The 27,879-nt window shown below is 38.7% G+C and overlaps 2 protein-coding genes across 2 annotated transcripts; one reads left to right on the forward strand and one right to left on the reverse strand.

Moving 5' to 3' along the window:
• Positions 1–3,459: 3,459 nt before the first annotated feature.
• On the reverse strand, positions 3,460–19,573 carry LOC310953981 (ligand-dependent corepressor; the record flags this gene model as incomplete). Its single annotated transcript, XM_083923255.1, has 7 exons — positions 19,459–19,573; positions 8,926–8,991; positions 7,570–7,649; positions 7,163–7,295; positions 6,628–6,948; positions 6,410–6,506; positions 3,460–4,471 (listed from the first exon to the last, which is right to left on the reverse strand). The coding sequence occupies exons 1-7, from the start codon at positions 19,553–19,555 to the stop codon at positions 3,460–3,462; spliced, it is 1,806 nt and encodes a 601-aa protein (XP_083779381.1). The 5' UTR covers positions 19,556–19,573.
• A 3,006-nt stretch (positions 19,574–22,579) lies between these two features.
• On the forward strand, positions 22,580–25,546 carry morn4 (MORN repeat containing 4; the record flags this gene model as incomplete). Its single annotated transcript, XM_083922633.1, has 5 exons — positions 22,580–22,645; positions 23,270–23,343; positions 25,002–25,116; positions 25,199–25,308; positions 25,398–25,546. Exons 2-5 carry the CDS (start codon positions 23,277–23,279, stop codon positions 25,544–25,546), a joined length of 441 nt encoding a protein of 146 aa, XP_083778759.1. The 5' UTR covers positions 22,580–22,645; positions 23,270–23,276.
• Positions 25,547–27,879: the final 2,333 nt, after the last annotated feature.

The raw sequence follows: 27,879 nt of genomic DNA on the forward strand, positions 1-27,879 counted from the left end.
TTAGTCATTTTAGACTTTTGTCCTCGTACATTATATTACCAAGCAAAGGACAACCAACTTGTATCAGAATAAAGTGGGACAACCAACTTGTATCAGAATAAAGTGGGACAATCTTAAGTGTTATCCCTTCAAATATATTATGTAAGACAGTTAAATACACCTTTTAAGCATTATCTACTTGTGTCTATAATCACTGATTAAAGCCATTTACATTCATAGTTACTTAAGTGATGATAAAATAATTTATAGTTATTGATTAATAAATACTGCATCAACAAACAACAAAATATATCAGTTTGAGTAGGTTTTAGGGGACGTAAACACTTCCCCCACTTTTAGAACAAAAAGGTTCCTTCGAGACAGAAATCCTAAAAAACGCTTTTGACACAAATTTCCAAGCATCATCTCATCATCACCCTATAAAGAAAAAAAACACAAAAGTACTGAAACATGGAAAATATTTTAAAAGATCATATTGTTGAGATTTTCTAATGTCTATTGTAATAGCTCTCTATGTGAACTTTTAGCCATCACTCAAATTATTTTACAATGAACTAGGTGTTGTGTACATGATAAATTGCTACATAAAACAGCTATGAGAACAGTAGACTATGATATGGGTTTTTCAGATGAGGTAGTCGATTTGCTACAATAGACAATGAGGAGCGCAAAAAGATGCTTTTCCTGTCATTAAACCCAAAGCGCTTGTATGTCTATAATATACTAATTAAAATAATTTAACACCCTGAATGAGAGAATAAAGTTTGGCTTTTGAGTAATGCTGGATGATTGTCAATGCAAGAATAATTGAATTAATGAAAGTGAATCAGCGACTAGATGCGTACTTGAAGCAAATGCTTTTTGAACATTTTCTATTAAGACAAAATTATTCAGTTTGTTGAAAACTAAATGCAATTTAGAGTGGTTAATGAGTTAAAAATAACTATTATAGAATAAAGATTTTTTTCCTTAAAGTGAGAGGGAATGCAAACCACATACAAAAAAAAGTAAATACCTGCATTTAGAGCAAGTTGTGAAGGAATGCAAAGAAAACTAAAACAAAATATTAGAGAAGCCCAACAAGTTAATCAGTAGGTTTACCATCTGACATGAAGTTATTTTATAAAAACATCCACGTTCATCAAAGCAACATTGAAATAATAACCATGATTTGCTAGAGCTGTGCATCAACCTGATCAATGAATAATGGGCCATGATCCCATATTCTGGAATGGCCTGAGGTATTAGTGATAATACACAATGCAGTGGCAGGACATAGGGCAAAATGCCCTGACACTGCAGAGTGTACTAGGGCAAAAAATTCACGGAAAATGGCATGTTACGGCAACATGGGGCAGGTCTTATTTAAAGGTTTTTAACTGAAATCTTTATATTTAGTAACAGCACCATGACCCAACCTTGTTTATAGTATTAGTTGTATGGAAATGGTGTAAACCTGAGCTTGCACCAAAACTCTTGCATGGTTGTCGTTAGAAAATAGCTACAAATTCATAAAGTATATTTGTGGATAGATAAATTACCTGCAAACTATGATTCACAGTTAGAAAAAAAATAATCACAGTAATTCTGGGCTTGTCTGTAACTGGTAATCTGTTCCAATAAAGGTATATCAAATCTAAATAAACTCTCAAATGGGAGGATATTTTACATTCAATAATTCAAACCAAGTACAAACATGACGATCAGTAGTTGCATTTTCACTTTTCCTCTCCACAGGGACAAAACATTTATTTTCATTGAATTTTTTGCCTTAGCAACTTTGGGAATGAGTGGGTGTGGATTGAGGCATGATTGTAACAGTAGCTAACGAGTTAACTAACTTGGTTAGCTAGCAAATGTTAGCAAGCTAGCACAGTCAGCCAGTATGTCAGGCTCCATATATTATTATATAATAATATTGCTTGATAAAAGATCTGCTTTTTACAAAATAATGACTTTTGAGAGTAGAGCTTCTATGACACTTAATAAAATCCAGGAGTACTAGTGTTATTTAGACTCACATGAGCACAGGACTAACATTTTCTTATTTACCTGAAGTAGACTTAAAATATACCTGAATGTTTAATTATTCTAATTTAGAGCTAGGACTCTTGGTATCAGCTATTTATCTGTGAATAATCAAGGTCACAAATATCTTCACAAACCAGACGAGGTTCGTCAGTTGACCTGAAAGACAATTCTTTATCTTGTGCCATGGGCAAGTAGGTGTGAGTATGTACAGTATATGTATAATATGCTCATACATCGTAAAATGAATAAGAACAATTCTGCCCTTCCCTTGTCTTAGAGAAAGACATTCCCAGAGATAAATACCTGAAATCTGAAAAAGACAAGCCCTGAATCACAAATAACTGAACTCTGAAGGCTTTCACTGGCACGGAAATGCTACAGATAACTAGTTAAGGTAGGTTGTGAAGTCATCTGAGAGTAGGACACACATACTTGTCAGTAAGACATCCTGAAATGTTACCTTAAAAAGGGGGATTTGGGCATGTTATCCTTCCCTGTTAGGTGACTTACATGAGGCAATGATTTAGTTAAGCATATCTGCTGAGGTATATTTATGTGTGTACAGTGATCCATTTTCTGAGTTTTCTTTGACTGACTCCCAATCTGAATTTATCCTGAGTGCAGTGAAGGCAATAAAAAAAGAAAAATACAATTCATAAAGGATAGGAAAACGTACAGAAATATATGGGTAGAAAACATGTGTCATGCTTGTGAACATAAACATAATTTGGATTCAAAAGGAAAAATAAATTCCGGACAACACGTCATGCTATTCCAACAGACTAGAATAATAAATAAATATTTTGGATATAGTGTTTGGAATTAATACATACTCTGAATAGAATAGTGTTTTGGACATACGGTTTCTCTATGCTGTTTAATCTATCTCCAGTGTCCATTTCAGTCATAGAAGTGCATTTGCAAAACAGTGACCTTCACTGCCAGCCATAAAGACCTACATACACAGTGGAATCAACTATATATTCACAGTAATGTATGACAAGATGCTCTGAACAGTACTGAGAAAAGACACTGAGGGGCGCCACTTCCTTAGACATGATTTAGTTCGGCTCTGTGTGTAAAGATTACATTTACAAAGCCAGGAATGATTATTTTCAAAACATAACCTTAATAAATAAATAAACTGAAATTAATTAAAATACTGTATTATATTAGAATTCTTCAATAGAAAATATGCCTTAGAGGCACAATATGTATGGCAAGGAGACACTAAGTGTTTTAGATAGATGGCCATAACATATTCATGTATTTCTGACCAAAAGTGAAGGGTAAAATTTTGATTTCAGTGTTACACACACACACACAGCTACTAAGGTTTTATGGAGAACAACTATTACCACTGTCTGGCAAATGCAACATCTGTCTAATTAAAAAGTACATCATTATTAGTACTTTACAATTATATCACTAATTTGATGAGAGGCTTCCCTCTTGGAAATCATCTCTGTTCTCTTCAGATACACTCTCTCTTTTCTCAGAAACAAGGTGCTCTGAGTTTTGGATGTCTTTCCTCTCTGGGGACTGTGATACACTCTGTTCCTCCACCTTTATCAGCTTCAGTTTCTTTTTGGGTGGATGTTTCAAGGTCCCCAGTCGCTCTTTAACTTTGTATTCCAGAGTGCTGTGTGGAATGCCATAGATCGTTTGGGCTTTAGACACACTCATTTTCCCACCCATCACCACCTCAATAGCCTCTTCGAGCAGGTCAGTGTTGTACTGTCGATAACGTCCACGTTTCTTCCTTGGCTGCTTGTTACCTAGGTCTGACTCGGAATCCAGAGGATAGCTTCCCCGCAAGGCTTTGCGGTCAGTGTCGTAAGGCCAGTATTCCTTTTCTGAACCTGAGCTACTAAAACCTCCACTGCTCTTTTTCTGGATCTGCCTGGGTAGAATGGAACGAAGTGCCTTTCCCAGACCGTTCTCACATCCTGATCCTGAATACACAGTGGACAAGGAATCCCAAGATGGGTCTGTTGCCAAAACACGCACCTGGGGAATCTTGAGGTCAAAAGGCGATGAATGAGAAAGGGAGAGGCTGTGGTCCCCACAGGCCTCCTGGAGGTTTCCTTTTTCATAGGCAAGTGACTTTGTCCAAAGTCCAGCAGCTTCCAACAACCTGGGTATGTCTTTAAGGTGCTCACTAGCCTCACTGTTGGTTTTGAGTTTGAGGAGGGCCCCAAAATGACTTTTAGTATTCCAGGAAGTAGATCCATTTTTGAAAAGGTCAGTAGGTCTGGAGCTGTGGCTGAGAGGGGACTCTGGGTCACTCTCCAGATCAGGCTCCTCTTTGATGTGCAGCGAGTATGCAAGAGATGATGAAGGCTTATAAGGGGTGGAGTGGCCGATATTCTCCCTCCTCCTCCCATCCTGTAGGCTCCTCATAAACAGCCCGACATGCCCGTCCGCTCTCAAGGATCGCCTGATTGGATGGAAGGAAATTGGGTGTAAGCAGAGCTTGCACAGTGCCTTTTTTCTCTTTTCTAAAGGAGGATGGGTTGGGGAGGGGAGGATGTTGGCCACTCCTTTATTATACGACCTTGCTTTGGTAACATCACTATCTTAACTGACTGTGTGATGGTGTGTGTGACTTAAGAACAAAAAAGGCTCAAGTTTGACAATTTTTTATTTGCTTGCTGTGACGATTGTTTACAAAATTGTGTGTCAACATAAGAAAAGAAAAGAAAGGGAAACAAAACAATAAAAACAAAAAGCAAAGAAAAGGGCATTTATTGCTGTACATAAAAGGTCTTGGCTCAAAATCATAGCCAAAAGGTGGCATTATTTGTCATTGCATTAAGGCAGCTTGGCCGTTAAGCAGGGCATACCAACTATGTCATACAAAATGACTAATGCAAATAAAGCTCTTGACATTTTGTGTGTGACGTTACCACTGAACAAGCGCAGAAATAAAAGAGTAAGCCAGCAGAGGGTTGTGTGGACCAAAGGCATAACTGACTAACTGACGTGTGATCACATAAAAGGAAAATAATTCACTATTCATTAGCAAGAAAAATCTGGTATAAAGATCAAAATGAATTAAAAATATTAATTCATTTAAAGAGGGATAGTTACTTTCCCCAAATGCAAAATTGAATTAACTAATGAATACCTTCAAACTAAGGACAGTGTGCATGTTGTATTTCAAATTCAAAATGAGTGCTAGGAATGATCATCACTTTTAGATCATATCTGCTCTCAAAGCAGCAGAAGAGGAACATGCGAAGCCACTGGTGCTTAATTAATCTGAATAAAAATTTCCTTAAACGCACATTCAAGTCCAGATGGGTAATTCAAACACTATCAAGAGGCTTTGCACTCAAGAAAAAAAAAACAGAACAAAACTATAAAATAAAATAAATCATATTTAGAAAAAAAAAGATAGTGTCTCAAATGTTGGGTTCAATTAAGAATTACATTAAATGGCAATTGTTCACTGAGAATACAATTGAAATGTGAAGTACGGCCCTGTGGTTTGGATGACTGACATAAGAAAGGAAATTTTCTAAAACTGGGTATCAGTGGCTATGTTCTGCAGAAAAAAGTTGGCATCATGTTCATCTGAAGTATGCATGATATGAAAACTATTCATACTCATGTTAACAGCATGGTGAAAGACACACAAGCAATGCTTACTTTTTTTTTAGATTAAAACATCAGATAACATTCTTTGCTTGGGACGAGAAACGTGGTGCGCAAATGTGATGGAGATCATTTAAAACACCTCTACTACTACATCATTGTGAAACGCTTGAGTCTCTGAAGATTCTGTTAAAATAAAAATGTATATCTACTATCTACTGCATTTGAACAGAGCTTCAGTCTTAACGGAAGACTTTTGTGACAAAAGGTGAGCAAGATGCAAGAATATTAGCAAGGCTGTAAGTAAGTAATAGACAATAATGAACTAAACAGGGTTGAGCTAACAGAAACCTTTTTATGCCACAGTAGCTCACAAACTAACGAGATGCTGCCCATTCAGTGATCAGCCACATTAACTTTAGGTCTGCTGGTTTATTTATTTATTTTGACTGACATCATTATATAAATTGCATCCACAAGGACGCACTGGAGTGAGGTTTTAAAGCAGAATCCAGCAGCAGTAGCCCATGTTTCTTTCTGGCAAAAACACTGTTAGCACAACCCTGTTTGTTGGTGTTTATTTTCACCAAACCACCAACTAGCTGAGTGATCTCCAATTACAGGACTCAAATATCAGGCATCAGCTAATGACTATGCATTGATGTCACTACACACAAGCGTTCATTCACAATTCATTTTGTGCGTCATCCTAAACTTGTCTTCAAAAACATTACTGCTTAAGGACTGTCATAGACAAAGAAAAAGAAACTTATCTTACCCTTTCAGCGTAGATGTGGCTGGAGAAAGGCAGGGACTAAGGACAGGCAGGCTGCTGCTATAGCGATTCTTTTTAATAGATAAGTCAAGAACTCCATCTGTTAAAAAAAAAAGGAAGGAAAAAAACGGTCATGTTTATCTCAAACTGGCCTATCAACACTGCACTAGCTGAGTTATGAATGCGCTCCCCTGTTGAAGATGTGTTTAAGTTCACACTACCTTGTTCACTAGTCGCGGCCAGGGGCCTTTTTATGGTGAGGTCAAGAGGAGCATCCTGGTCAGCCATGAGGAGCTTGCTGAGGACGGGGTTCTGGTTGTGCGCAGGCCCAGCTAAGGAGGCAGCAGGGCTGGTAGAAGGAGTAGCTCCTGAGAGCAAGGGTGGGGTCGGCAGGCTTTGGTCAGAGCAAGGCTGGGAATCAGAGCCACTGTCCTGAGGGGAGCTGGTTTTTGAGGTATATTCGGCAGCAAACTGTCGGATCATTCTCTGAAGGATCTCACGCGCCACTACTGGAATGTGTGGGTCAGAGAAATTTGGCACATCTGAAAGGAAATAAGTATGAGGGGAAAAACTGTCAAGTCTCCATCTCTCTGTAGTGACTTTAAATTACACAGAACATTAACATTTGGAGCTAGCAATAAAAGCTTACTAAGCAATGGTGAACGCCATAAGCATCTCTTGTAATGAGCACATAGCGTCATAACAATGCAAAATACTGTTGCACTAAGCCTACTTCATCATTAAGACGAGACTCACCTTTTCTGCAAAGGACTGCATTGAGAAATTCCTCAGCTTGTTTCTCTAGTCTGCTGATTGTGGTCTGATCTTTAATCAGGAGAGGTTTGGGTGTGTTTTCAAGCCCCTCGTTGCTTAAGCCAATTAAGTGTTCCTGTCAAATGACAAAACTGTTAAGTGAATGGCGTTCGGACTTAAACAGGATACATACAGGTTATACTGAAAAATACATAGGAAGGTTTTTTTATTCAGTATTATGCAGTTCAGGCTGGTTTCTCCTTACTTGAGGCAATTAGGTGACAACTAATTCCACTAGGGAGAGTATAAGCGTATAAGTATAAGCACTTTTTATGCACTCCTCACATTTACTTTTAGTTTTTTCTCCAACAACTGAATGTAATTCATAAAGCATAAATAATAAGCCTTACCTTTACTTTGTCTCGTCTCAAACAGCAGAATGGACAATTTTCATCAAATGACCAGTCAGACACAGTTGTAGGCTCAAAGTCTAAAGGACACCAAACAGATGACAGGCAATGAAACACAATTGTGTAACAAAATCTTTATTGTTGCTAAACAATGTATTCAGGTAAAGTAATCTCTGTGCATCAGCCAACTTACACAGTTATAGCAAGGGCTTTAAATAAAGCACAACAAATAAATGTTTTGACATTAAGCATGTCTTTATCAGAGCAAGAAGAGGAAACAGGTGGTGTAAATGTTAAATAACTGTCCTAAGAATCTCTCATAAGATGGCCAGGCTGCGGTCACTGCTTATGTCTAGCCAACATCAAATTGTCACAGCAAATATAATTAGATAACATAGAAATGACCAAACTTTTTAGGAAACATCATAGAACATACAATGGATTAATTTTTCAGAACATTAATAGAAAACGAGTGAAATTTCCTCATTTAATCCATTTAGGTGAATCATGTTCGTAGTATAAATACAGCAACTTTCTCTTTGTACCAGTGTGTTTATGTCCCCTCCCCTAAGGGATTAGAAAATACCAGGATACCCAGGACTTTTAGGGTAGAGGTCAATCCATGGTTTGCAATTATGCATCTTTTTGCAGAAAGTGTGTTTTTATTTAGCAAGTGATTTTAACAATGAATTGATAGTTACTGATTCTTTTCAGAATGAATCTAATGTTTGTTTATTTTACGGTTTTATGGTTCTGTCTCTTTTTCCATTGTTACCAACACTACAACAACAACGGCATGTAGGATACATCATAAAAATGGTTCTGATTGAAACCTACAGCGTCCCATAGACACTATGTAATATTGTTTTGAGGACAACACAATGACGATACTCATTGACAAATGTATGGATGAAATGAAATGAGTGGGCCATAATCAAAGTGTTTTTTTGATTTGCTTTGAGTGACCAAATCAGGAAGGAGATTAATTCCGTTGAACTTCATTTTCAGCAGCTTTTGTTCACAACTACTTAGACAGTCCCTTCACTGTAAATGTAATGAAAACATAAATAATGCCTACTATTGTCTAACATCATGCATTGTAAAAAATGTCTGTAGGACACTGTAGACTTTTACACTGGCCCCACGCCATCCAAAACACCAACTTTGTAGGAGCACAAGGCATCTTCTTTTCTGCAGCCTGAGGGGCTGTCTTGTAGAGTGAATGTAGAGGGGGTACCAGATGGTACAATACAGCAGCATTGTTATCAAGCTTGAAACAAAAAATCTCATTTGTGTCATTAATACAGTTGTATAGACATGGTCACTATTATGATGAAAATGATCTAAGATTCTTACCCTTAAATAATTTTAGGTCTTCTACCAGCTCTGCACCAAACAGACCTTCGAGGATGCTCTCAAAACCTAAGGAAAAACATGAAATTCAATAAATATGCAGAAGGGAACTGAGGATATACAGTTTGACATAATATTTTTTAAGATTAACTGCTAATTACGGCTTTGTGCTGAAACCAACAGCAACACAACAGAAACTCAAAAAGAATCACTCTTTAAGGCAACCTCATCCGCCCAAGGGTCCAAATTAATTTGTTTTACTCGAGAGAGAAAAAAAAAAAATAGAGCCTTGTCTACTGTGCATCACTGACACATGACATGATAATGGCTTATACATTCACCGTGGCTTGTCTTTGCCCATTTCATCTTGACAACCCCTGCAAAGCAATCCCCTGCTTCTGTTAAAACACACATTATCAGTTTTCACCCCAGGTTTTTACTTCAACAGTAAATACATGCACTCCATCCTCCTGTTGCCAAGCAACTAAAGCACCTACAGAGTTGGGAGTGACTGTATGCTGTAACATTAAAAAGAAACAGCCAGAAACAAGACTCCTATGTGGTGGTGTCAAAGTATGCTCGTATATAGTGTTGCAGATCAGAAATTCAACCAAAGCAAAATCCTCGCTGTCCACTAAATGAGAGTTTACAGTTAAGCAACATACACTTCCAAAACATCCTATAGCACATTTACAGGCTGAAGAAAAATCTTATATGCATTACTGATGAGATAGTGGTATTCTACAGTCCCAGCTGAAAGATTTAATGTGTTATGATGCATAGGACTTCCCTTAACAGTGCATTAACACAATGTCTGCTTACTGCCGCAGGGTCAGTGTAACCAATCAAAAACCACTACATGCATTAAATCAAGCGCTAAAGAGGTCAGAGGTAACATCTGTCTACTGAACTAGATCTTAAATGAGACATGAGAGTGCTTTTCAAATTTGTGCTATGCACTAACAGGCTAAAAAGTCATGAATCAAACCATTCTAACTAAAAAGACACATAACATACGGCTGTTATAAAGCCATGTAAACAATATGCATTTGTAAAATACATTTTAAATGATTTACACCCAAAAATAAAATGAAGAATATCCCAAGTTAAATTTTGCCAAATGTATTGGTCATCCTACACATGATAATAATAATAAAGGCCTACTTACAGCATATCTTCAAAGATAACAAGTGAGAAAATGATCACTCCTCACCGTCCACTCTCTTCCTAAACTCACAGTGAATTCAGTAAAAGCTGTCATCTCTTAAAATGCCCTCGCTCTGCTTCCCTACAAATTCCACCCACTTTTCAACAGCCAAACATAAAGAGAGGAGGGGGGGGGGGGGGGGTGAAGTGGTGAAACATAGCCTTGCCTATAGCTGCAACGTGATTCTGTTTCTGGGTTAGTGCACAGGACTTCAGCTGGAGCTATCCAATCCTATTTCTGAAATATTTCAGAGGCAGGGGGAGAAAAGTAGGTCATCCACTTTCGTTTGACAGAGCAGCGCCATGACATCAAACTACTCTTCAGGAATTCTGTGTTAAAAATGTGTCATAGTGTAAACCATGACCTTGAGGCAAAATTAACACAATCCTATTGGCAAAGCATAGTATGGTGTAGTGAATGATGAAAAGCACCTCTTCACACAAAATCAAACAGCAACTTAAATTTAGAAGAGCAAGCTGCCTACATGTGCAATGGATAAAATATTGATAGCGTGTAAAACTGTCAGGCAAGCTCTACAAAATAAATGAGTGTATAGAAACTGAATGGCCACAGTTAAAATGCAAAAACAAAAATGAAATAGAAATAACACAGTAATGTTCAGCTATTTAGGTGTATTTCCTCTTTGAAGAAAAGAAAAAATAAAGAATTAATTTACTGAAGAGGGAATTAGGCCACCACTGTGCTACTACTATTACACGTATCTGGTTTGGTGTACCATGATCAGCCCCCAGACACAATAATAAACAGAGGTGGAGAGGTGCAAAGTAATAATGAGAAAAAGAAAAAAGAAGTGTGGCATTATTTGCCACTGGGCTGAACACCTTATCATATTAAAACGTATCAAGGACTAATGGAAATGACAGGACAGAGATATCAGGTTAATGAAGCTAGCAAACTTCAACAGATGTTGCAAAAATTGGGCCTACAGGCCTAATTGCATTGGCAACCTTTCATTGAGACTCAGAAGATTTTGTCTTTTATCCAGAATTGTTAGTGCATATCGTTTTAATGTAGATTTGTATTTCAACTGTCATAGAGAGTTACTCATTTGTGTCAATCATCTTGCTCTATATGAGGAGAATTATGACTCAAGACCATTTTGCTGATTCTAACCATTGGTGGCCTCTTTTTTCATTCACTCCAAATACAAAACTGTGGCTTGGCTCCCGGCAATTTATAATTATATCATTTAATTCTCAGAGAAGGTATGTTAAAATGAAAAATGAAATAAAATAATAAGTCTTTCCTGAAAAAGAAAAAAAAAAATCAACCTTGTTCCAGAGATGAGAGCCGCAACATTTTAGCTACAAATTATTTCCCAAAAATACTTTCCCCCTTTAACCTTTGTTTTTACTAATAGTGCATTTGAATACAAAATTAAAAACGTATAATGTACTCAATTAACCTACTTTACATTAACTGAATGAAATTGTCTCTCTTTCTCTCTCTCTCTCCCTCCCTCTCCCTCCCTCTCTCTCTCTCTCTCTCCCCCTCTCTCCCCCTCTCTCTCATAATGACATTTATTTTTCCCATAACTCTCTTATGGCTAGGGACCATATTAAGATTTTTTTCCCGGTTCCAAAGCATATTTTTAATGAAGAGAAAATATTCTTCCGCCAGAATTTTTACACACCTACCTACTGTTTCATTTGAGGAATGCTCGACTACAGGTAGACTAAAAGATAAGACTATGTGATGATTATGCATATGCATCTGGGAAACCTGTCATATGTTGTGACATCTCTACAAGAGACTAGCTTTCAACCAAGCTTTTCCATGCAGGAAATATGTCAAAAGGAGAGAAATTCCTCTTGGCCAAGTGATATTTATAGACTTACTTATACTGGATAATTTCAGACGAAATCTAGCTTTAGGTCCAGCTTGATTTTACAGAGCATCAAAACAAAACAAAAAGAATAAATGACAACATAATATGAAATTTGGACCTCTCAAGACATTTCAAGACTCTTTAAGATATTTGGTTAATAATAGTGTGCAACAGGGCAGCAATGTTCAATAATTTTCAGTACATATTAATATACATCTTATCTATACATTACTACTACTTGTAGTACTTTAAAAGTATTTACTTTGACCAACAGTGAAACCAATCACATTATGAGAGGGAAAAGCGAGCAAATAACGTTTGTTAAAGTGCGTGGTATGTTTGGGATTGTAACTTGATAAATTACCTAAGGGTGCACTCACACTGTCCGCCTGTACCGTGCCCCGTGCTTTAGGGTACTTGTCCCCCCCCCGCTCCCTCTCCCGCCGCTGGCCAGACCCGTTTGTACTCACACTGCCTGGGCCTCGGCGAATGCTTTTTGCCTGTCCATACATCATCTCGCCGTAGCCCGTCACACGCATTGATTGACGTCATCGCGATGCGTCGCTTTGTTTACAAATGTTTCCATAGAGTTTTTGTGTGCCATGTCCAACTGTTTTAGAATATTTTCATCCGACCAAATCTGCAGTAAACACTCCACCTCCACATCACACCAACGTGAACCTTTCGCCGCCATTGTTGTTGTTGTTAAATGTCCGCGCATGGTCCGTCTTTTCTTTTTTCTATGTCCGAACAGGCGCACATAAAATGACGTCAGAGCCGCCGTAGGCCTTGTGCTCGTGCACGTGCAAACACGCTCTACAAAAGCCCATCTCTCTCAAACGGGCCGTGGATGGCCAGCTGGTTGCAGCTAGGCGCGGTGCGCCCTAAGTTAAGCATCTGCCACAGACTTTAACCATGACACTTTCTAGGAGGTAATTCCGTGGAGCTTATGTTCACTTACAGTGATTAACAACTCCAACCAGTCTTCCTGCCTTGATTGTACTTCAAGACTTTTGGAGCATGCATGTTTCTATACAAACTATAATTGGGGTATGTGTACACAGACACGTCCACACACGTACCAGAAAAGATGAATGCAGTTGGCTGAACAACATGAAGCCAAAATATAATAAACAGTGTGCGACCACTTAACAAGAATAGAACCATGGATGGGGAATACTGTACATACGGCGCATGAAACAAGTGCCCATTTTACTTTTTTACCGCATGCACATTTTTACACATTGAACCTCCTGTCCAACTCCTTCTGCGTCGGAGAAATGTCTGGCGGAGTTGCGTTATAACTGAGCAGTCTAATGTCTGTAGCAGTCTGTGTGGTTATACGGTAGCAGAAGGTAAATGCTGTGAAACGTGTTCACCTGACAAACCTCCATGCAATATTCTCTCTTCTTGGAATAGAAAGCATGCATCCCTGGTGGGAAGCAGGTAGACAATGTGTGTACATCATAAAAACATGTCTATAGGCATGAGGAAGTTCGACGTGAGTTGCTTCTATATCTATTGCCGTTTTCCATGCACATGGTTTGACTCTGTCCATCAGCCCAGCACGGCAGGGATTTGCCCTTCCAATACAACAGGACTACGGGCTTGAAGGCGTGGCTTCAGTGGTATGGCTTCAGTGGTATGGCTTTTCGGGGTGTATTTTGGACGTCTTTGTTTTTTAGGGTTTCATATTTTAAGTTTGATAAGCTGTAGGCCTACCTGAATTTATAAATATGCAGGATATTACTACAGAGGTTCATTATGTCGCAATGTCTGCTGTTGCTATTTAGAAGCCAGCAAGTGAGTGGTCAATAAGCTTCTGCAGAGCGGTGGATAAACATTTAGTTTCCTATTAATTCTTCACAATCAGTAAATTTGTTTGGTTTTCATCTGCACTAACTTAGCACGATATGGCTGAACGTGAGCCGAAAGTAAAATAAAACAGATATCTGAAAGTACAAACAGGAGAGAAAGTAAACTTCAAACCACAGATATTCAGTTAGAAGCTTCAAACGTGCTGAGAGTAGAACACAGAGACTTTTTAAAAATGTATTTTTCTTTGCTCTCCTGCTGCAAAGTCATGAGTCAAGTCTCGCAGTACAGCTTTCTTTGAGGGGGAGTAAAACTGTTAATGGAAACACAAATCGGCGCAGCATGGTTTGGTGCGACAAAAATTGCCAATGGAAAAGCCATATTATTCCTATAACCAACCACCAAAATTAAAATTCTGAATGTACTTATACTATTATTTACGCGTCACAGAAAAACATAAATGTCAAGAAAATACTAACATTTAGCCTCATCATGGGACTGCAGTGCTCTTTCTAGTGGATGACCCACCCTTTCCTCTGCCGCTCTAGTGCTGAGGGTGTACAGTGCTGCATCAACCCCCACTCAGCCCATCCCCCACTGCAACTACTGTACACATGCTATCTCAGAAGGAGTGACCACGAGCTTGCAGAACAGGAGCTTCCCTAAGCTCAAATCATAGTGCAGCCAAAATAAACCTTGCTAAATCTGGCATCTTTGGCTACAGTCTTTGGAAATACTAGAGGGATTGATCATCCATAAATTATGTCATCTTTTAAGACTGCATCCTGTTTTAAAATTCATGCCAATGTTCAGATTATGATGCTCATAAGTGTGTAATTTTGTATGAAGAGGGTCACTGATATCCCTGAGCAATGCTCTATGAAGATGTATGAAGGGGCTGGGGGATGAGTATGAGTGCAGAGATGACTAAATTGCACAAATTAGTCGAGCTACAGTACATGACTATTTTCATCCCAAGTCATTCCATCACATAGAATGCCTAACCATGTAAAAAGAATTTACTGTTGCCTTCTATACTATCTACAAAAAATAACTCACGGTAGGTTAACGGACAAGTTTAGACATTGCATGGGTATGAGCAAAGATGTGCTTGAAATGTCATTTGGCTACACATTGTTTTCATTACAAGCAATATACAGTAGCTGGATCAGGCTATACAGTAGGCAATGAGATGGCAGCTTTGAGCAACATTAACAGTGAAGAAGAAGAAAAAAAAAACACTCCATGAATACTTAACATGATATGACGCAAGCTGACAGTCAAATGGTGTAATGCTGCACAAAGCATAACTTTGAATAACAAATATGAGGCCACAATGATTTTAGGCAAATATGAAAAAAGGGTACATGCACACACACACAAACATTCGAGCACACACAGAGAAAGACACACAGTCATAGTGCATTCTGTATGAAACCATTAAAGCTGGTGGTCATGTTTTGCAAAATGTCAACAAACCACAGCCAGCCTTTTTTGCAAAAGGAAAATGTAGGCCAAAAGCCCATAAGAGCTGGAGCAGAAAACGGGTCATGCTTAAGTTTAAATAATAAACAAGACAATCTGCCTGATGTCAATATTTGCTTGTTATTTGTTTGGTCACATCCTTAATCCCACATGTCCAATGCAAGCATGAATAACTGGCATTCCTTGCATTTTCCTATGTTAGCTGGTGCTGTTCCAGTGTAAATTTTCCCAAATCCACAACACACAATTTCAGCCACAGTTTTCATCTGGGGGCTGATGGACCATGAACGCATGTATAAGCTAACATACAGACAATTGTCACTGCTGTTCTATGGGACAATTGCCCTTGTCTATGCCCTGCAGTTTTACTGCTCACATTAAATACACAAAGACAAAATGTCCATTTCAGCGTCAACAGAGTGGTGGTGGCGTGCAGCCCTCTCCACCAAAAAGCCAAACAAAAGTATGCCCTTGTTGTCATGAACAGAATATGCCATTCTGCAGCAAGCAGACTGATGCTGTTGTCATGTACTCTGCAGCTTTACAGTAATAGCCCAAACACAAGGGACATTTGTCAATCATAAAGGGGGAACTGACAAACTGAGCAGTCCTGGTTCTGGAACTAGTGACTAGTCAGAAAGCTATTATTCTCTCTCGGTTTTCTTTTCAATGATGTACACACAGCCCACCTAGTATTGTAGCATCTTCGCTGGGATAAGTTTGTTCTGGATTAGCCCACACATAAAGCTAGCCTAGTAATTATTAGAAGTATCAGAATTATTAAGTTTCACTACTAAAATACTATGTAAAACAGGCGCTATCTAGGTGTTCCAACAATCATTTAAAGCCCTACTATTACCAAAAATAATGTGATGTGCATTTATATATGTTGCCTGTGACATCTTACTTTATTCTGGACCTAAAGTTTGGTTAGACAGGTTTTTGACTGTCAATTACAGCTTTAGGTCTGTAAACTGTTTTGCTGCCATTGCTCTTTACCAGACAGGACTGGTATTGTTTTCACCTTTTGAATCTGTGTGTGCGTGTGTGCGTGTGTGCGTGTGTGTACGTGTGTGACACCTACTGTGGCAGGGAACTAACACAGAGGCGGTTTAGAGTATTAGTGCTAGGTGTTTATATGTCTGCAGCCAGATTTTGACTCCATGATAGCATCTCAACCAAGCAAGATACACAACATTACAGTGTGTAGTTGAGATCAAAATAAGGGTTCATTTTTTACAGAACATATGATGAAAAACAATGCTGGGGTGATTAAGAAAGGGTGTCATTATGTAGTTTGTCCAGCAGAGCGTGGTCAGCAATTGACTAATTCCGAACATACAGTACTGATCTTTATCTATTTAATTTTTCGTGTTCATATCTAGAATTTGTTGACAATGTTATACATTGCATATAATGTATAATAAATGTGAAATATTCTTTCATAAAGCTATTGTTTAGGAAAGTAGCATTCTGAGTACCTTCGCGGTCATATTTGCACAATCCACATAGAAAAGGTCTATTTTCATTCCAGCTCAAAAGTTCACTGTATCGGCAACTGATTGATAATCAGTGACATTTTCTCTCTAAAACCTGTATCAGTTTCAAGAATCCCATATCAACTGGGCCCTTGTAGAAAAGTAGGGAAGGGGCCATTGCCCCCCCCCCTTTATGCCCCTGCCCTAGATTTGGTGTCGTAGCTGGTGTGATCCTATCTTATAATGAATCAGCATAAAACATTAGCCAAAATGTTTAACAGGCAACACCACAAAACTCTTAAATGAAAAGGAAAACAAAACCATATGATTAAGTGTAACACTAACTGCTTCCCCAAACACCATGCATCTACTCCTTTAACTTATGTCGAGAAATGTGTGCGCACACGTAGTACATGCCTTATACATTCATTACAGATTTCAGTAAGACCAATTCATAGCTGTGACTTTACGTGAGGTTGATTTAATGTGACATTTTGAGATCAACAGCACCAGGCGTGTGTTCTGGGTTTTAAATTAGTTGTTGCAACCTTGCGATTTAAAAGGTGTTTTATATTCTGCTAACAACCATAAGGAAAAACACTGCATACATTCATGTTTCGGCATTAAGTTTTGATATTTCAGGCAATATTTTGTATAGAGACCCTCACTAAAACATGGCTAGACAATTTTATATAACATATTTACATTTTTGTCCACATGACTGAAGTTTGTGAGTTATTTTATATCCATCTCAAATCAGGCAGTCATACAGAAATGGTCCCTTAGTGAAGCTTGCTGTATTTCTTAATGTGTCAATACAAGAAGTAATTTGTTTCATATTTTCCTACGAGACTTATAAAAGGTGAATATGAATTATGGAGTCGATTTGATTTGAACATTAGGGTCACCAAGCAATTCTCTGCTCATCATTTGTGTGATCAATCCATGTGTGATGGTGTCCACACTGGCTGTTGCTATGTTACCAAGTCAAAAGAAGGAGGCTGGCAAGGCATGGATTTACAAATATCCTCTCCAACGTTTTTAAAGGCTTTCTGTCAAACGGTGTAAAACCACTAAAGCAAAAGCTCATATTGTTCATGAAGGAATATGCTTTTTTTCAATCAAGTGTTTTTAGAAAACAGCCATAAACAACAGAAATGTCTACGATGTAAAAGATGCAATATCAAATTGTTTTACTTCGTTTGAAGCCGTTAAAAGCCAACTACTCTGGTATACACAACCAAAAGATTCAATATTTATCATGCAGACCAATGATTTGTAAACAAGGGAGGCAAAAGTGAGTGAAATAATTAGTTATGTAAAGTCAGGGGATTGCACCTGTGGAAAACATCCCCTGGTGACAACACGTTTCTGTACAGAATTTCATCACAAACCTTCAAGTACTGTAGTTGTGAAAATATTTCCCTAAAAGTCAACCTGCGGGTGGCTGTAGAGAGAGATAGTTCAGGGCCAACCGACAGACCATAAAGCCATGACACTTGCACAGCTAAACGTCTTCCTGCCTAAGCTCTTATTGCAGCTTATGTCCTGTTCTAGCTCCTACTAATGGCATTGATTAGCTGTTCTACTACAAAATTATAGTTTCCCTTAATTCCCACATATACACAATACAACAAGCTTTAAACCAGAGTCAATAATGTCTTTTTAATTCAGGGTTCCTACACCTTTTCCAGAGTCAAATTCAAGCACTTTTCAAGCAGTTCGGCAAACAATACTCAGTATACTTATTATTGCACTTGTTCCTCACATTAAAATTGTTGTTATTGTCCTATAAACAACCAAAATGATGGTATGAGACAGCTTTCGACAGGAGGACAAATGAAAGGAAAACTAACTGGACTAATCGCACAATAGAATATAATCAACTTTTTTAACAATCTGTTAATCATGAAAAATACTTTTTCATGCAAAAATGTCAGAAAAGGCTGTTTTCAGTCTCTCAAACATGGATATCTTTTCTCTGTGTTATATCATCTATTCCATCCCATACAACAAACATTTCAGGCAGTTTCAAGCACTTAATTCAAAATCCAAGCCCTTTTATTTCCAGCACCCGTACTGACCCTGTTAATTGATTGTTTAAAAATGGACCTGATATACTAAATAACGTTTGAGAAGCTTATTATTTCAGGATAACAACGTCGAAAATGTTTACTCCCCCAGCAGTGGGGTTGCAGCCACTTCCTCAATGCAGTAATGCGCGCCCACAGGAGGTGATTTGAGCAAAGCAAGTATAGGTTATATCTGCAAACAACCACAACAGTTGTCGCCCTCCCCCCATTCATAATACAGTATCACCACACGGGAACGCGCATGTGAGCAAGCTGGGTATTTTAGCCGACGCAACGCATAGAGACACTCCCTTTAAAACAAGCACGGTGCCCTTTAAATAAACTAACGTTACGCCAGAAACGTTAGATAAGTTAAGTCTACAGTACGGGCTTAAGAACAATAAAAACAGAAAGGAAACCCAAGAACTAGCGAAACACTGTTGCAATACGTTATATTGAAGTAACTGCCCGGGCTGGCTACCGTGACAAGGAAACAGTTGAGGACAAAAAGTCACTCGGAGATGCCCCGAGTGAGTCCGGTAACAGATGGTTATTTACATCGATAACAGTGACACAGAGGCAAAATTCAACCGGCAAAAGTGTACACCGTGTAACTGGTAATGTCCTTACCCACACAGCGAATGAGTTTGTGTCGCCAAGAGTCAAGTTCCTGCCGAAAGCCGCGCCTGTCGATTGTGCATTGCTGCCGTTTACACTGACTCGCCATTTTCTATCGTTCTTGTCTGACGGGCACGAGCACGGGAAGAGGAAGCGCGATGCTATGTGAACGCGCCCGCATTGAGGATATCACTCCAGTGGGAAATGTGGTTTCACTGTCACACAGTAGTAACCAAAGAGTACTAAGTAAGTACATGTAGCCTACAAATACATACATGACATCTTGCTTTTAGGCCATCAATGTAAACAACAACAATGGGCACACATGTTTAGGTTAATATATATGTTTATAATAAATAAGTCATAGAGTGTGGTATTTACCTAGTTTGTAAAGTGTCCTGAGATAACTTTTGTTACGATTTGGCACTATAAATAAAATTGAAATGAATTGAATATAAAATAACAATTGACACTTTTTTAAGATCCTTCCAATTAAAAATTATTATTTATTTGTCTACTAGAAAATTGTTAAAGATTTGGGGAATTATCTGTACATATTTCCTGGAATTTCATATTTTTTCTGCTTTTTGGAGGGGGGTATATAAGATGTGTAATTCAATGAGTATACGTTTTAAATTGGATTTTATTTCTATTATACTTGGTGATTTTACAGACAAAAATAGTTATATTACTAATCTGATTATTCTATTGGGAAAAATATTTATTTTTAAAGCTAATGTAGATTCATTAAATATCAACCAATTTAAAATATTTATTAAATATTATTTAAGAAGGACTGATTGTAAACACAATTGAAGATATTAAAAAACATTCAGAGAGGTGGAAAGGATTTGTTGACATTGGGGGTGGGGGAGGGGTCTGGAGCGGTGAGGACGGACTGGTGGAAGTTTCTCAATTCTGGCTGTGTCTTATTGTTTTTAATAAAGATTGTTGTTTTGTTCTTGTCTCTTTTTTGTCCCCATTGGTCTAGTTGTTTTTGGAGACCATTGAGTTTTTCCTTATTATCTTTATTGGTAGTTGTTATTATTTAGTATTTGTATTGTTTTATATGCATTATTTCTTCATCTCCTTTCTTCTATGAAATTGAAGAAAGGAGATGCTTGGCCTTGAGTTGTGAGAGGTTATGTATATTGTTTGTTTCTGTTTTTATTTATAAAATAAAATAAATAAAAATAAATTCTTAAAAAAGCAGCAGAGTAGGCTAATGTGGGGTTTAGGTTGATACCTTTTGTCAGTTTATATCAAAATGTGGCTGAGGTAGTTTTCATTTAAAAGGTCAGTAACTGGCAGTGGTGGAAGTAGCCTACTAAGAGCTTTTACTTCAGTAAAATAGTAATACCACGCTGTTAAAATAGTCTGTAACAAGTGAAAGTCCTGCATTTGAAAGGTTACTTAAGTAGAAGCACAAAGCTATTAGCATCAAAATGTAGCCTACTTAAAGTACAAAAAGTAAAAGTACTAATTATCCAGAATTTCACATTTCAGAATATTATATTATTAGATAAGAATTGATAGATTAATGTAAGTATCATGTTGCAGCTGATAAAGGTGGGGAAAATGTTGTGTAGCTTAATCTATAACAATATATGACATATACTATGGAGACGGTCTCGTCTGCCCACCACTTTGGTCCAGATTAAAATATCTCAACATCTACTAGATGGATTTTTGTACATAATCCAGACAATAAATCCTGAGGACTTTGGGGATTCTCTTGCTTTTCCTAATGTACCACCAGCAGGTCAACATGTTCACTTATCCTGTGAAATATCTTAACTTCCACAGGATGGGTTGGCACATAATCGAGCACAGACATTGGTCGTTTCCAGATGATGTATGTCTAGTGATCCACTAGTCTCACAATGCCAGACCATACTCCTGCGCTAGAGTATAGCTGCACAAGTTTACATTTAGGTGGAAACGCTCTGAACTGTTTGTATTTCTTTAAACCAATCACAATTGATAAGACCCAGATGCAGCTAACAGTGCCCTTGCAAAACAGAAAGCAAACGGGGCCGGATTTATACCTGCTATGTAGCCTTTGGATCAGAAACAGGAACTATACTGTAGCTTTTCAGAGGTCAGTATTTTCACAGTAGAATAAATGCTATCCTGGAAAGTATTCTGTTTAGACATTTTGTCTGACTTAAGCTGAAATATAATTGTGTTTGAGGGGGTAAAAACATAATGCATATGCAGTTAACCTGTGAAAAGAACTTGCTGAATCCCTACAACACAGGCTGGATCAGTCTGTATTCTGTGGAATATAGGCCTATAATAACATAATAATAATAATAATAATAATAATAATAATAATAATAATAATAATAATAATAATGATGATGATAATAATAATAATAATACTTGATGATTATTATTATTGTTAGTGGTGTTGGCATTCTTAGTAATAACAATAAAAATAATAACAACACCAACATTAGCAATAACAAGGTAATGATAATATCTTTATCTATAGTTCACTCTTCACATAATGTAACAGTCAATTCAACTGCGGTAGCGATGAGTGCTTCAAGAAGCTTGAGCAAAATGCCCAACAGCTTTTTATTAATATGTCTGCTACAGTCTCTATGCTGTAGCACACCAGGCCAATCAGAGAAAGTTTTCAATGAGAGCCGACAACAGTCATGCAATGAAACAGCGCGGCGGTCAGGCTGCGATGATGCTGCTGTAATGCCGCCTTCAGGTGTTGTCGGAGTTATTGCAATCGTGAGCTGAGCTGGGCATGAATAGCAGGACTGTGCTGTGTCAGCGCTACAGTAGTAAACAGGGCTTGTAAAGGGGGGGTGTTCTATAAAAGTTGCTTAGTTGAGTCTTTATGAAAAACGTGATTAACAATAACAGCATTTTTAAGTAGTCAAAGTGTAGACTATATAAGAATGCATTTTGCAATGTAACCTCGTTGGTACAGGCTACCACGGCCGTTCCTCTCAATATCTAAAATAAAGCGACCGTCACTTACTGCAAATGTATTCGCAAAAGGACTGTTTCTGCAACTGAAGCCTATGTGACTGTCAAGACTTTTGGACTTGGGTGTAGGACCTTACGAGGTGCACCTGAATGCAGCATACGTTTCTCAGCCGGTGTTGTCATATTATTACGCCCCTCCGCTCTTTTACGGTGGTTTCCATGCTTCAGAGACGACAAACGTAGCGCACAGGTAAATCATAGCGTTAATGGGTAATTAATTGTTGCTTTTCTCTTATAGTTGTGTTGTCATAGGTTACAGTGGATTTTACATGGGCTTGTCATTACAAGCGATAGCCTATTTAGCAACATGTATGGACTGCACTGAATTAAACATACTGCAACCATGCTGGCTGCCTAAATTGGATATTTAGAATAACGTTATAGTTTTTCCGTCTTGGTGTGAGCTGATGCATTATTTAGGCTATTCAATGGCCACAGCATAGGTAAAACTACACCTGACTGCCATTCTGTAACACTGCCATTTGCTTTAAACACTATTTTGTAATGGTCACCAGGCAATAAGCATTTGTTTTATATCTGCAGTCATGCAACAGTCACGTTTTTCACCCTGTTCCTCTACAGAAGGAGTTTTAAACTGGGCTCACACCAGCATCCCCACCGCCAACACTGGGCTTTACACAGACTTCTTAAGTTGACGGTTATAGGACCTGATGTAACTGGTCTTTATCCTTTGATCCGACCCACAGTTAAAGTTCAACTACAGGAACGTGCACTTACACCAAGGCTTTCCCCCACAACAATTCTGGCAATCATTTCCAATTTGCCAATGCCTGTGTTTGTGTGTTGAAAACAGGGGTGACATGACTCTGACCAGAGGATCTTTCACCTATGCCAGTGGGGAAGAGTACCATGGCGAGTGGAAAGAAGGCAAGCCAGTCATGTGATCTCAGCATTAAATAAAAGTTTGTGTGCAAGCATCATTAACTCAACTACTGAGCTGAGACAACCTTACACTAACACCTTCTGTACTGTACAAACAGTCCTAATAATGTGTCTCCAAGGCATGGTTGTTTCAGCCAAGTGAAAGGGAATGAGACAGATTGAGAAAACTCATACATTTTTCTTTATATAAAGTTTGGATTTAACACAAGTATTCTGGTTTGCAGGTATCCAATCACAAAAACTGAACACATTACCCCGTATTGTCCCAAAATATGAGTTTGCAGGTTAACATTATTTTTGGCTTCCGCAGCATGTTTTGCTTTTCTAAGTGATCTAATCTCTTCCACACGTACCTGTGCCCAAGTTCAGCTCGACTCATACATTATTCCATTTAAACATGGTCTGATGCACACATGCAGGTAAATTGTGATCATATATAACAAAGCTATTTCTGAGTATAAAGACAAATGCAAATGGAATAAAAGGGCTTTTGATTAAAGTTCATCTTGAGACATTGGCTAACGGGACTCTCTGCCTCAGTATGGGCTTGATGCTCATTAAGGCATCAGTATTTAATGGGGTTATATTAAGTAGAAGTTATAGCAGAAAGAAATTCAAATGCCAGTGGCAAACATTTTAGGGTTTTTGTTCATCAATCTGCATGGATGTGTGCATATAATATGTTAAATATTTCTGTCAAATTGTCACCTGTGGCAAAGATTATAAAGATTCTCGCACTGCTTTAACTCTCTCTCACACACGTACACTGATGTTAGTGACATGCAAGCTCAAGCTGTTTAATCAAATCCCAATTAGCTAGCATTGGCAACTCCTGACAAACACAGCCAGATTTACCAGCTCTGGCTTTTTCAAATCTTCTGGATTAGGCTTTGACTTTTGGGAAATCTTAGAGTCCTCTGTCAGCTGCTGAGAAACCAAATGGATCGAAATACTAGGACGACCATGAAGTGTTTTTCATTCTGTCCTGGCATCAGCTTTCTGATCATTTTCAGCTGCTTTTAGAGCAACACAAACACTGTCCACACTATTTGAACCGGCGTGTTCCTTCACCCTTGAAAGGCAACACGGCCCACTTTTCCAATTTGTCGAATGCAGGTGTAAGTCAGCTGTAGCAGTTGTCCTGATACATGTAGGTGTGCGCCTGTCTGACATGATTATAAGCTTCAGTAGTAGATCATAAGCTACAAGGAGGGGAATTCAAGTACATTCCTTGACTGTGTCCACAGTCTGGATGCTAAAGTGGAAATCCCTGCTAAAAATCTGATGGATTAGAGTTGCTGTAATTCCCACCACACAGGAGGCAGATGGGACTCCTAATTCAGTAGTAAACCTTTAGCTGACAGAGAGGGGGGAGGATACCTAAATCCTAGCATGTACTGACTCGTGACATATGTAGTGGCCAATACGTGAATATAAAACCCTGAGCCGCATTGCAAGTTCAAATGTCATGCTCAGTACAGTATGTTACACACTATTACGAAAGAGTAATCCATAAGAGGCTAAGTGGTTGGAAGAGCCATGATGACACCCATGTAGATCAAATGCGAATTGACAAATGGTATCAGGATTTCTCGTGCTTCCATCATCTGTTTGAAGCTGTGCTCTGATCTGCGACTCTCCAGGTCGGAGGCATGGTGTCGGCCAGCTCAAGTTTCAGGATGGAACCTGCTACTCAGGCCAGTTTGAGAATGGACTCTTCCATGGCTCTGGCATACTGCTCTTTACAGACGGATCCAGGTGTGTAAGCCAAAAAAAGAAAGCAGATTTGTCCTTAATCAAAAGTTACAACTAACACCCTGCTCTCTTTTCATCATGTTAGGTACGAAGGAGAATTTGCACATGGAAAGTTTCAAGGTGCAGGAGTCTTCGGTCGTTACGACGGCATGATGTTTGAAGGAGAATTCAAAGATGGACGTGTTGAGGGATATGGTAAGTCGGTTACACAACTGTAACAATTTGTCCATCAGGATATCAGTAGTTTCTCTCTGTGATTGGTCAAACTGTGTCTGTGCCTCCAGGGTTATTGACTTTCCCAGATGGAGCTCATGGTGTCCCACGAAACGAGGGCTTGTTTCAAAACCACAAGCTGCAGAAGAGAGAGAAGTGCCCAGGAGTGGTGCAGCGCGCGCAGGCTTCAGCCTCCAATGCTCGCAGTCTGGCACTTTGACCGTCATGAACCCTGGAGGAGACACGTTCAAGGTTCCAACACCTCCAAGGAGGGCCTCAGGGATGTGTACTTGTATACTCCCCTCCAGCTCTTCTCTCTGTGTCTTTCTCTCTTTTTTCACCGTCACTATTTTTTCGGGGTTTTTTTGCATCTTCCTTGCTTAACCTTTACAGTGGCTTGGAATCCACATGCAATTTGACCAAACAATAGCTTTCTTTATGACTTACTTAAAATGCATCACACCATGAAGCACACCTTTAACTTCACAAGTCATTTAAACACCAAATGCTTCTGATTCTTGTACTCATAAATAGTGTCTTATGGTTGTCTTATGTTGGTCCTTGTCGTGCTTTAGCGCGATTGTCCCACCTCCCTCCTCCCCGGCTGTCCGGGCAAGGCCTGCACTTCTGGCTTCTCGGTTATACGTCATCACGGCATAATACAACACATGTATTGATTAACATCATCACAATGCGTTGCTTTGTTTATGAAAAGGTGTTCCGTAGACCTCAGATTTTTTGGGCATTTTGTCCAACTGCTTTTGAATATTTTCATCTGACCAAATCTGCAGTATACATTCCACCTCCGCATCAAACCGCGAGCCCTTCGGTGGCATTTTTTTAAATGTCTGTCATGGGGGACCGTCACATATAAATTTGACGTCATGACTGCCTTCTATGTATGTGCTCGTACATGTGCAATCGTGCCGTGCCGTGCTGAGGCCCACCTCTCTCAACCGGGCCACGGCCGGGGAACGAGCTGGGGCCCGTGGCTGGTACCTATACACAGTACCGTTGCACTCACACTGGTCAAACAAACTAGACTTTAACTGCAAATCGTGCTTTGGCACGGTATGAATGCCAAGTGTGATTGCGCCCTTAGTGTGTCTTAGATTACAGTAGTTAGCTTTCATATATCAAACAACAGACTACAGGAGACCTCTTCTTACCATGTTATTGCACATCTGGTGCTTTAAAGAGAGGTTTCCTCCTGCATTAGGAGGAGGTGTAGAATCAGTCTATATGTTGAAGACTTTAGCCAATAATTAGATTAATTCACCTTGAAAAAAATGCTGCAATCCAACAAAGTGATACTTAAAGGTCCCCTGTGGAGTTTTTGACCTCTGGTACTGCACATGAGCAAATGCCAATCTAAATAATGCACAATTTACCCTTTTAAAAAAGGTTTTCCATATGTTTTATGAGGAATGAAATGCATTGAAGATGTTTGTCAGGTGTTAAAGATGCACACAATGCACACAGTGAATGTAAACATAACTTTTGTTTGTTTATAAAAACACTCTACAGGACACCTTTAAAATCTCACCTCTGTTAACAGTGCTGCTGCAAACTTGATCTTTGCATGCATTTTGTCACTGGTGTTGCTCCTTTCAGAAGATCAGTATTCACGTTTGCCTTAAAGACATTTTTGGTACAAGAGTGTAGTTCCAGGGTGCCCATCTGAAAACGAGATGACATGCAGTTCCTCCCATACCCTTCGCCTCTGCATCCTTTGCCCTAAGGTGTCTGCCTGTCATCCTAATGAATTTGAGGGCTGTTTGAAGACCGCCTTTACTCAGAGGGACACATTGCTAAGCTGGAGCTGAGTCTCAGCTCCCAATCACTCACAGGTCCAGCAGCTATCCTCTCTCCAATAAACCTCCCTCTCCCACAGGAAATCATGGGAGAGGAGATTTAACGCTGCTGGATAATTCTTCCATTTTCCCCTTGTATATCTTGAAAGACTTGGACTGGACATCCTCAAAGTTGTTCAAAATCATAATTAGATGAATTAAATAAGGGACATGGATCTTAATTAAGGCAGCTGAATGCGTTATTTGAAAATCAGATATCTATTTAAGAATATGTAATTATGTATGTTTTGTCTGTGATGTGTATACATGTTCATTGTCATTGATATGGTTTTTTGCCCTTTCACAAAAAAGAAAATGGTGTTACTGAGTTCTTAAAGAAAGTGTGGTTGAACATTTTTCAAATGTATTATCCATTATAGCCAATCACAGCTATTCTTTGATTACAGATTAAATCGGTGTACTTGAACAGTCGTTAGGCCTTACAGAGCATTTGTAGATGTGGCTTGTCTAGGGTTGCCTATATAGAAATACAACCAAAGACAATCAAATGATATTACAGGTAAGGAAGCCTGAAACAGTCAACAGGAGTTACATGGGTTATTTCTTAAAGCGAGTCAATAAAGAGAAATCAATAAGAACAAATCCACCTGGGGCTTTAGTGAAGAAAAACAAAAGGACCTGAGATAAAATGGGAATCTGATCTGAGATTTTATTGTAAATATTCCTGAAGTCCCTAGGA

Source organism: Echiichthys vipera (assembly GCF_963691815.1).
Source record: "Echiichthys vipera genome assembly, chromosome: 11".
In the NCBI taxonomy this organism is placed as follows: domain Eukaryota; kingdom Metazoa; phylum Chordata; class Actinopteri; order Perciformes; family Trachinidae; genus Echiichthys; species Echiichthys vipera.